At 40.2% G+C, this 11768-nt stretch overlaps 2 protein-coding genes across 3 annotated transcripts in view; one reads left to right on the forward strand and one right to left on the reverse strand.

Annotated features, from left to right (window-relative positions):
- Window positions 1-11768, reverse strand: part of ASIC2 (acid sensing ion channel subunit 2) — a 483092-nt gene that overhangs the window by 367216 nt on the left and 104108 nt on the right. The window lies entirely within an intron of this gene.
- LOC121935411 (protein FAM71B-like) overlaps window positions 1-11768 on the forward strand; it is a 25184-nt gene that overhangs the window by 10278 nt on the left and 3138 nt on the right. Inside the window, exons 1-6 of one of the 2 annotated variants that reach the window (XM_042476900.1) lie at window positions 2206-2280; window positions 3134-3381; window positions 4311-4501; window positions 6297-6552; window positions 8984-9330; window positions 10021-10073. In XM_042476900.1, coding sequence (XP_042332834.1) covers window positions 3250-3381; window positions 4311-4501; window positions 6297-6552; window positions 8984-9330; window positions 10021-10073 — 979 coding nt within the window. In that variant the 5' untranslated portion in view covers window positions 2206-2280; window positions 3134-3249. Of the gene's footprint in view, window positions 1-2205; window positions 2281-3133; window positions 3382-4310; window positions 4502-6296; window positions 6553-8983; window positions 9331-10020; window positions 10074-11768 lie in introns of those variants that run through there. The other variant, XM_042476901.1, reaches the window with a different exon arrangement.

Genomic DNA, 11768 nt, shown 5'->3' on the forward strand with positions numbered 1-11768 from the left:
AATTTTCTGTATTAGCCATTCAAATCCTGGAAAGGCCACCAATACCAAAAGGAATGTATCTGCTCAGATAACTACCAGACAATGCCATGGGGCCACCAGCCTCCTGCAGCTAAGCTAGCCTCACTATTTAAATAGCCTCTCTGGAATGTACAGGCAGCACCATCGTGTGGTTAAAATAAAAGGAAGATAAACCTTGTGTGATTGTCATTCACCACTGCAAGCAACAAAGCTCAAAGGCATGACAACATTAAGAATATTATATATGGCTTTAGAAGCTGCTCTCTCTCTTTCAGAAAGGATAGCACAGAACTAGAAAAGATACTGAAAGGAAAAAACAAAATGCAGGAAAAGATTAGAATACTTTCCCTCTCAGAAAAAGCTGAAAACATCTGGAGCTGTGTATTTGGGGAGAGGGAGATACAATAATGAGGGAGCAATTCTGCTTATCGATTGTAACAATATAAAAGACATGGAAATAGTGAATGAGGGAGAGTATTCTTTCTCTCTCACAAATTTTATGTCAGCAGGGGAATTCTGGGAATTGTTAATAGGGTCAAGATTAACGATGGATGAAATTCACAGAAGAGTTATATAAAAGAGATGTTAAAATGAATGATACAAGAAATGAAGAACCATATGAAGACAAATCCCAGATTCTTGAAAGCAAGGTGGAAGCTGCACTAAGAGAAATTTGGAAGACTAAATCACCAGGAAAACTAAATTCCAAGTTCCAGTTGAGCTGCTACAATCCATACAGATAGAATAAATTCAAGTGTTAACTAAAATATGCCAACAAATGTGGAAAGCAAAACAATGGCCAAGAGACTGGAAATGATTAATATACGCTCGCATCCGCAAGGAAGATGACATGAAAGGCTGCATTAACTGTAGAACGGTAGCATTAATTTCTCATGGAAACACAATACTGCTCAAAATTCTGCAGCATAGACTCCAATCAGATATGGAGAGAAAAATCCCAGAGGAGCAACTGGGGTTCAGGAAAGGAAGAGGCACTAGGGACCACATCACAAACATACAATGGTTAAAGGAGTGCACAAAAGAATTCCAGAAAAAAATCAGCATGTGCTTTATAGACTGTAGCAAACGGCATAGATCATGAAAAAGCTATGGAATGCTCTTAAAGAAAAGGGAGTGCCATTACATTTGATAGTCCTGAAAAAAAGCTACTGTTAGAACAGAATATGGAGAAGAAGTTCCCAATTGGTAAAGGGGTAAGGCAATGCTACATTCTATCACCCTATTTGTTTAACTTGTATGCATATGCGGAAAATATCATACGAAAAACTGGTTTACACTCAGAAGAAGGAGGAGTAAAGATAAGAGGAAGGAATATCAACAAGCTAATATATGCAGGTAACAACATAACACTAGTGGAAAACACCATAGACTTGGAACGATTACTAAAGAAACAAAGACAAAAGCAATACAGAAAGAAGGATCTTTAGCTGGTACATGCGTTACTACTTCAGATGGAGAAAATCGACATAGGGGATTATCACACCCAAGTTTACTGTGGTTAAAACACTGGTAAAATGCTCCAGGAGAGCGAAGGTGTGATAGCCGGTCGCACTTCCAAAGCGTCACTGAAGTTATTGTTTCTTGTCTTGTAAGCCGCCTTGATCATGCAATTGGAAAGGCGGGATATAAATAAAAATTATTATTATTATTATTATTATTATTATTATTATTATTATTAAGTGTCTCTTCTCCTCTCTCATCAGCAGCCATTTCTTCATAACAGAAGACTCTGTTACTGAATAAATGGCTGTCCCGCGAATGCTTTGCTGACAGAAGAGGAGAGAGGACACTTCAGTGACACTTCAGAAGCACAACCGGCTATCACACCTTTGCGCTTCTGTAGCGTTTTACCGGCAATTTAACCATGGAAAGCCTCCCATGTGATAATCCCCCAAGCCTCAGTTACTTGCACAGCCAAGATCCAGATTAGAACACTATAATCCTTTCTATATAGGGCTGGCTTTTCAAACAGTTTGGAAAATCCATATTATTGCCAGGAGGCTTAGCTTCAGCTCTCCATGGAAAGAAAAGTAGGAACTGTCTCTTTAGCCACAGATTTATAATCTGTCTCTTCAACTCCACACTTGCAAGACAGGTGAACAGTGATTGGGCTAAAATCCAATAAGTATACTAGTGATGTCATAAAACAATTTCTAGTGTGACAAAGGAGGATAGCAAAGAAGCACAGGCCTTCAGTAAATGAAGCTGATAGGCAAGGTAACATGAGTTGATAGAGCACAGGTAAGTCTGGTCTATAACCAATAGGTATGGGAAGGAATGAGAAAGAAAGATCTTTTAAAAAGTAGAGGTTCTGGAACTGAGCAGAAGGTATGCCTCCAAACCTGGAAGCCCTTTCTTTGAATTCCAAGCAAATGGAGATCTCATTATAATCATTCAGTGGAGAGCAAAAAGTACTCTGCCCATTCACAGAGGCATTCTTTCCCTGGTTAGTACTTCTCATGTTCGAACTCTGAGCTTGGCCATTGAAAATAACTTCAGAGACTAAACCATAATGATCGTTGGTTCTAGCTAAGAAAGCTAAAGAGACCAATGACAAGAACCAGGACTACTACAGTTAAGGTGACCTCAAAATGTTGCAGAGAACTTTATAAACTAGCTAATACAATGCCTTTCTTTTAGGAGCTTATCACAGAAACAGAATTGTAACAGAATAATAAGCATTTCTGACCAATACTTATCACACGACATCATGACTATCTCGCTGCTGCCTTGCATTCAGTTTGTTACTGTTGTGCACCTTTTAATTGACAGGAAAAATAGGCTCTCAATATCACTGCTATTTCATGGCTGCCTTGGTGCAGTAGGTCCCTTCTGTGGCAGCTCCACTTCTCAGGAAATCATGTGGTGTGAGTGGGCATAATCCTGCTCTTCTCCTTCTCTTCTCCCTCCCCACTGCAGCAATTGCAACTGCCAGTATCTTCCTGAAGATGGCTTCTATTTGCACACTGATACAACAGCCAGCTTCGGGAAGATGTTGGCAGCTAGGATCGCTTGTGAAATATAAATGAGAAATAGTGTTTTTGGTTTGTATAAAAACAGTGACTAATATACTTTACTCTTTTTATTTGTTCAGCCAGCTAAAGAGTTATCCTTATCTTGGAAAAGATCTAAATTTATCTAAATCTCAAAACCAGGTGTTTACAAAAGTTTGCCCCAGTTTTTCCTCCCAGTTCCATCAATGGTTCTTAGATGTTGGCCACAAGAAAGACCCATGGAAAAGGTTATTTCACCAGGAAAATGGGGCCTCTCCAGCGCCAGTTACGCCTTGGGGAATATGGATTGTTCAAGTCTTCCCCCATGTTTGAAAGTGATTTTGTCCAGGTAAGCCATGAGAGAGTTTGGGCTAAGGTATACAAGGAGTATACAGGCAAATGTGGATAGGGAAATTGTCTAATTCATCAGTGGGCAACTTCAGCAGGAATGGGGTCAAAATTCAGCCCCTGAGAGTCTTTTGCAGGGTGCATCATGCAGCTCCTCACTCTGATGCATGCCACTGGTGATCAGCAGCAAACACAAATGGAAAAATCACTAGTGATTCCTTGCTAATTATCCCCCCCCCAAAAAAAAACCCCACAACAGCACATGGGAGGAGGCTTCTGGTAGTTACTCATTTCTTCCTATGCCACATGTTGCCCATCTTTTGTTTAGTATCTTAAATGAGAAGTTTGCAGGACTCAAGTCTTCTTGTAAGTTTTGCTCTCTGACGTGTGAATTACTTCCCCATTCTTCCCACATGCAGTGAAATTGGATGTTTAGAATTAGCACAGGCAGCAGAATTTATCATCCATCCAGCCTTGTGCAGCCACTATCCATTGTCCATATATTGTGGGCCACCAAGAATTTGATAGCAAAGCCCCATTCCAGAAAGGAAGAAAAAACACAAGTGGGTAATGGGACAGCAGGGGGGGAAAGGGAGAAACAGTGTTGTTGTTGTTTTTTAATCATAACCTGTTTCCTTGTCAAGAACCCAGTATCTTATTCCTCATCTTTCCCCATTTCTACCATTCCACTATTCGTCCACCTAAGAGCATTTAGGTGACCTCAATCAGTTTTATTATTACTCTCTGACTCTCCTTTGTTTATTTATTAGAATAAATCTATCTTGGGTGATATTTTTATGGCTTAACTTGGAAGACACTAGCAGATGTTTGGTGGATGGTAGTGAATCAAGAGTAAAGAAATATTAGAGTATGCATTTTCCATTTCGAGGAAGTGATAAATGGTGCATTAACTACTGTCTGGTACCTCAGATTAGCAAACAAGGTGGTCCGATTGAGATTCACAATCAAGAGCAAATTGTGACTGTTGGCATCACCTCAACAAGCCCTGTCCTGTTGATCCCCAATGTGCTGCTCTTGGCTCGGCGCGTCTTACCACCTGAAGATCAGAAAGTCACAAACAGGTCCCGAAGTTACCCTCCAGTGAGATATGAGCTAACAAGGTGAGTCCTACTACAGGGAAACCAAGTGTGATATTCCACACTCAATTCATCTCTGTAGCAGAGGCAAGTGAAGACTGACTAAACCTGAATCATTAGTGATTAGTCCTTATGGCTTAAAACTGAATTTTATACTTACTATTATTATATATTTACCCAGATAGTATTATTGAGTTGGTATGCTTTTAATGAGGAACCAAGTTTGTAGCAGTATTTCCTCAGCAGCAGCAAATCTGTGGCCCCATACAGACAGGCCAAAATAAAGCTGCTTTGGGTCATTTTGGAGGTATGCTGTTTAAATAATGCATGCGTCCTAAGAGTCCAGAAGCCGCACCAAAGCCACGTTCCAGTCCTTAGGACTGGAGCATGGCTTTGGCACAGCTTCCGGATTCGTAGGACACATGCATCATTTAAACAGCATACCTCCAAAGTGACCCAAAGCAGCTTTATTTTGGCCTGTCTGTACGAGCCCTATAATGAATGGAAGAAACCCCAGAATTGCATGCTTGAAGGATGGTTCCTTTTGCAAAAAGCTAAAGGTGTTCTTCTATGGCCTGAAACAGTCAGGTTAAAAGGGCTGCTGTCAGGCTGTGTTTGGGGCATGGCATTTACATGATGCATGCTCCAAACCTGGCTGGAAACCACTCCGAGCTTGCCCCAATCCTGAAGAGCCAGGCCAAAAAGACCAGAAAAAACCTGCTCCTTTTCAGTGGCCTGGTTTATAACTGCAGCGGCAGTCCAGACTGAGACTGGGTGCATTCAGTTTCCATGGTCCTACAGTCCTGTCTGCTTGAGGCCCAGTCCACCCAAAACTCTGATGCCTACTCTTGCAAGAAGTTGTTCCTACTAAAGGCAAATGTCTTATGTCTCTATACGGTCTAACTTCAGAGATTTTTTTCTTCCTGATATTTCTGTTTGGGTATCAACATCATGGGATAGTGGGGGAAACAGTAAGCCTTGTGCTGTAATGTTGGCTCTTTTTAATACCTGCAGGATCCTAGGACAACACTTACTGAAAGCAAAGCCGATATTTATATCCCTAATTCAAACTCTGTAAGACAACTCCTTAAAACTGCAATTGCAAAAAAAGAGCATCATAAGCTAATGATTTGCACAGTCATTCTTCTATACTATTAAGATTAATGAATTAATTTGGACTGGTAATGGAACAAAAAATACTGTCTTACAGATTGTCACTTCCACTTCCATCTTGTATTGTAGAACATTCATACTCAAAGTGGGGGTTCATGGACTATTCCCAGTCCTTAAGCCATCCACTGCTAGTTGCTTAAAAGTTTCCAGGGAAGAAAAAATAATAATTGTAATCGAAAGGTTCAAATACAGTACCAGTCCCTGGTGCACTGGGGAGAGCCACTACCGTACAACAGACAGCTTAAGAAGAAATTATGTAGAACAGTGGTTCTCAAACTGTGGAGCGGGAACCCCAGGTGAGCACAAGAGTTGCTTAAGGGAAGCACAAGACTTGGAGGCCCTGATCCCTCCTCCTCCTCCTTCTCTGCTTCCTGGAGAGAAAGACAAGGAGAGTGTTTGGAACCTCTGCCAGAGGGAAGAGAAAGAAAAGGGGAGCTATTTACTTATAGAGTGTCTTACTATGAATATACCTGAATATGTGAACAAAAATATATATACTACGTCAAGTGTGGGGAGGAGGGGCAATGTCTGCACATAGATGTAAATAAGGTCCCAAGGGTAAAATATTTTAAGAACCACTAGTGTAAAAGGATCAGTTGCAATTAAAAGTCCTAAATGTTGCTAATCTTCCTCGACATCAATGCAGGTTGTTTCCTTTGCGTTTTGTCAAGATCACAATTCACAATGCAGAAAGGCAGCAGCTGCGGTTTAAATTGGCAAATGGCCGTACTTTCTACCTCCAACTGTGCCCTGACTCTGATAGACGAGAAGATTTGTTTGATGCCTGGGTCAGGATTGTGCAACTGCTGAGGCCACCTTCAGAATCAAGTCTCAGTGTGAAGGAAAAACCTAAACCATCAAGGGTCTATGAAACACCTGCAATTCAGCCCCCACCAATCAAAGTGAGTTTATTCTCTGTAGCAGTAATCCTTAGGACCTACGAAATGGAATAGAAAGAAGGGCAAGTAGAGAAGGATGTAGATCTGATATACTTAGGTTTGGATCCTGCGATAACGGCAATAGGCTGTTCACTTCCAAATACATACCAAGAATCCAGTGAAGACATCAGGGGTGGGCAAATCTGTCTGCTCACTTCTTACAACTTTCAATTTCTTTTTGAAACACACATTCAGTCCATCCTATTTCTAAATCAGTTTGCCATTTAAAAAAACCTGTACAAAAATTTATTGTATTTTCAAAGTTTGAAAAGTTGCTTTTCGAAATGTAGTTGCAATTACTGTAAAATACCATCAACCCAAAATTATTAGTTAGCATGATAGTTAATGTTTAAAAGTAATTCCTTGCTTTACTGAAGTATAACTACAATAGTAACTAATTAGTTACGTTTTGAAAATAAGAATGCTACAAGCCACTGACCTGTAGTACAAAATACACCTAGATAGTGAAGCCACAACTCTTTTAAAGGTTAGTTAGGAGTTTATTGCATGGCTTAATAATCCCTTTTACCTCTATCCATCTTAAGTCTTAATTCGGGCAGCATCCTGTTTACCAAGTAAACAAAACTGGAAGGTTTTTGCTGCCAAATCTGCCACTCAAATATATCCCGGGTGCATCCACAATTCCAGATGGGCTCCTTGTGGCTCTTTTTGGATCTGGGAGTTTTAACAAAATGGCTACTGGAGCACTCCTGGAACTGGGTATGCACCCGGGATGTATTCGGGTGGCAGATTTAGTGGCAAAAACCTTCCAATAAGAACAGGATGCAGCCCAAATTAAGACTTAAGATGGACAGAGGTAAAATGGATTATTAAGCCATGTAATAAGCTCCTTACACAACAAAAGAGTGATACTGTCTGTCATTGTATCTTACCTACCTTACTCGCTGTAAAAAGTAAGTGATTACAAGTAACTCATTATTGGTAGCAAATTACTTTCAGGATACTAATAATTTTGTATGCACTTCTCTCAATATATACATTTTATATGCATGTCTTCTTTACATACTAGGAGAAATGTATTTAAAAATTGGACACATTATGAGAAATTCATGCTTTTGTACATTTTTGTATGAACTGTCCTAGGTATGTAATTTTGTAAAAAAAACAACAACACACACACATTTTTATCAGAGAAATGCATCACAAAATTGAAGAAAATGTGGAAATAGAAGAGTTCCGGTTTGGGTATTACTTTGGGAATTGGGAATTTGACAAGTTCATATGAAAATGAAAACTAAAATAATTCCTTTCTCATTTGTAAAGGACATCTATGTTTACCAAGTAAACAAGGGTTCTAGAGCCATGGGTAGCTATTTCTGAACAGATGTATTTTGCACAGAGCTAGGACTGAAGAGCCAAAGAATATTCTCCATATATTCATGTCCACGCAGGGACTTCATTTTTCCCCCTCTCCAACAGTAAAAACAGTAACCAGAGTCTTTAGCAGAGACCTTCCCTAAATATGCATCTCAGCTCCTCACTCTGAGCTCATGAAGGAGATGGCACAGCAGATTTTATAACTGATTATGGGTGATACCATTTGAACACATCTCTGCCATTAGAGAAGTAGTAGAGCATGAAATGGCCTGGGTTAGAACCTTTCTCTAATGTGCAATTTTTATTTCATTTTATATTTTGGATAGAAGTGCATGAATTCTGTTTCTGAGTACAGGTGGAGCATTTCCATTACTCTCCTGAAGGAAAGAAAAGGGGACTCCCTGCAAGACACACATATCACATGAACATCAGGGAGAAAATATGTAGTACACCTTGCTCCCTACAGAGCTAATTTTCTACTTGTATGGATTTTCTTTAACATAAGAAAACATTCAAAAAATGAAATTTACTCACCTCTACAGTCTGAAGTGGAAGAGTATACCCACCACTACAGTCTGGAGTGGAAGTTTATTTCATTACATAGTATGGACTGACAAAGTGATTAGTAATACAAAGAAAAGCATCAGAAGAGTATCAGAAGACCTTGAACAGTATACTGTACTGTGTCTTGGCTTGTGTGCAAGAATCAGCAGAATAGGGATAAGGAGAGGACTCTTCCACACTCTGACATGGGCCACACTGCGGGAAGCTGGGTTCAAAACCAGTTTTCTTGGGCCTTAACTTGAGATCATGAGCTGTGCTGGAGAACAAGATACTGATTGTCTATCAGTAGTTGAGGGTACAGAGCTGAAAAAGAAGCATTGAAAAGTTATCTCTTTTAGAGTATACTAACTAGCTGAGGTATTCTGGAAACAGTTGCCCAAACAAGCAATATTTTCAACCTCTGGCTGGGAGGTAAGGGTGAGGGGTGGCGGAGTTGAAAGTGAAAACTTTTTTATTGCTCCAGTACTGAATATCCCAATATCTGTCTCCCCAGCGTGCATCTCCTCAACGGGCAGCTACGAGTAAGAGCAAAAGCAAGAGCAAGGTCAACGTAAGCACTCGCACAGCCTCTAAAACGGCCAAGATTCAGAAAAAGGACACCAAGAAGAGCAAAGCTCCAGTCGTACTTTCAGAGAGCACAGCTAGTGTACACGTCATGATACCCCCACCCAGCGTAGAGGATGCACACGCACCAGACCCACGCACACCCCCTACAGCCCAGGAGATTGCAGAAAAGTTGAAGGAAGTAAAGAACACTGTTAAAGAGTCAGAGGAGAAGATAAAGCCGAGTCCCAGCCACAAGGGTCTGCCTGCTGAAAAGAGTAGCTCCCATACTAGGAGGTACTAGGAGCTTGGATGGGCCAGGAGGGAGGGCATGGCTCAGAACATTGACCAATCTCCTTCTCAGGAGAACTGGAGGAAAGGGGTTAAGAATGTTTCCAGGAAAGTTGATAGCATAATCCTATAGGTGCACTGCTTTAATGATGTCCCTTCCAGTTCTAATATTTCTGTGATGACTGGAGTCATTCCCTTAAAACCAGAGAGAAAGACCTTCAGACTTTGGATTAACTAGCAAATTGGTGGCTAGTATGTACTGTAATGTGAAGTGTACAGATTTTATTTTCACTTTTATTTTTATTTTTTTCAGACTTTGGGCAAATGTATCCCTTGATGCATCTATTTGGGTGTCTTTTACAGCTATACCTTAGTTAATGAAGTATCTGTGATCCTAGGGCTTACTTCTTTAACAGAAAACGTAGTACCAGAGGCAAAAAGGAGGATAGGTTTATTTTTGTGTGTTGTCTGCCTTCAAGTCACCACCACAAAAAAAAAAGAGGGGGAGGGGAGAAGGAGGAAGATGATTTAAAAACAAAACAAAATACTATATCTTTGTGAAATTAAACAACATATGCATATCCTCCAAAATCCAGAACAGGTAGAAGCCTGTCGGATGTTCAGACAGATGGAAGGTGGTAAGGGTCTTATTCGGCCAAACAACATAAATTCTAATAGAAAGTGTTCCTATTTCAGAAAATCATCTGACAAGAAGAGCCGTGCCAGTCGGAGCAGGTCTGGAAACAGAGGTAGGCAATGTCTAAAATGGTTTGTTTAGCACTGTTCAAGAGCCCTTTTGATGGACTGTACCAGCTCCATTATGCACAGATCACATAAACTCCCAATCTGGCAGGAGCTGGGATCAGACCAAAACATTTCATAACAACATGCAAAGTACAGTGATAGCCTTGAAACTTTATACTAACACTGTCGACTAAACTATATACTTCCCTGCTAACCAAATAAAATTTTCTTTATAGCATCAGGATGATTTGCTATATTTGATATATAAAGATTGAATATCCCTTAGCTGGAATTCCAAAATCCAAAATCATCCACATGGGTGGCTAAGATAGTGACACCTTTGCTTTCTGATGGTTCATTGTACACAAACTGTTTCACACACAAAATTATTTAAAATAATATGTATAAAATTATATTTTGGCTATGTTTATAAGGTGCATACAGAACATAAATAATGTCATGTTTAGACTTGGGTCAAGTCTTCAAGATATTTTATTGTGTATATGCAAATATTCCAAAATCCAATAATAATAATAATCCAAAATCCCAAACACTTCTGGCCCCAAGCATTTCAGATAACCTGTAATAACATAAAATAAAGTAAAATTATAATATTCCAGGGGGAGGGGAGGGATGGGACCTAAAAATTCAGCACTCAGAAAATTAAACCTAATAACAGTGAAATACTCTTCTATAATATAGTGATGCCCCCTCAGTAAATGTTTGGTTTGGGGTGAGTTTTTTTTAATTAGGTGAAGGCATGGCACAGGATAAAGTCCATCACTGCCTATTAGCAAAAGCCCTGACAGCCCAGGATAGGAAGGAAATTTTATATTTGGAAGTCAGGATTATGGTCTAAATAACCTAAAGGCACCAGATCCTATCTGATCTTGCAAGCTAAGCAGGTCCAAGCCTGGTTAGTACTTGGATGGGAAACTACCAATGAATGCCATGTGTTTTAGGCTATATTTCAGAGGAAAGAACTGACAAAGCCACCTATGAGTATTCCTTGCCTAAGAAGACCCTATGAAATTAATGGGGTTGCCATAAGTCGACAGGTGACTTGAAGGCACATACAGTCTGCCCTCTCCATGCGCGGGGGATCTGTAACAGAACCCCCCACACATGGGGAAAAAAGTGTATGCTCAAGCCCCATAGGAAATAATGGGGTGCGTGCTCACAGTGGTGCATGGGGCGCGTGGCATGAGTATGCTCCCCAAGCCTGGGCTTGCCTTCCGCGTGAGCTCAAAGCCGTGGAAGGCAGGCCCGCCTATAAGGAGGGTCGACTGTACATACATAACTTTGCCTAGCAAGAAAACCTGTGGTTCTCCATATTAACACAGGAAAAAAGCAAAAACCAAATTCAAACCCATGAAATATTAAATTCCCATGGGTTTATTTTCTTGGCTTTCATTTCAGTCTAGGAGAGACGCTAGTAGGGTAGAGTGGCTAATCATAAATCCAAGGGTAAAAATGAAGGTAATGCAAACGGGCAGCATAGTTTCCAAAATAAAGCAAATAAGAGGTAAACAATGCTGCACAGCAACGAGGTGCAACAGTCAGCTGAAAAAAAACCTTAACATTCAATGCAGGATGCGGTGGAAGAATTAAAGTGCAAGATACACGAATAAAAAATAAACAAAGATAACGGAACTAGTTAAAACACCACCTATCGTGCCGGCGCCATTTGTCACTTCATA

Source organism: Sceloporus undulatus, chromosome 6, assembly GCF_019175285.1.
Source record: "Sceloporus undulatus isolate JIND9_A2432 ecotype Alabama chromosome 6, SceUnd_v1.1, whole genome shotgun sequence".
In the NCBI taxonomy this organism is placed as follows: Eukaryota; Metazoa; Chordata; class Lepidosauria; order Squamata; family Phrynosomatidae; genus Sceloporus; species Sceloporus undulatus.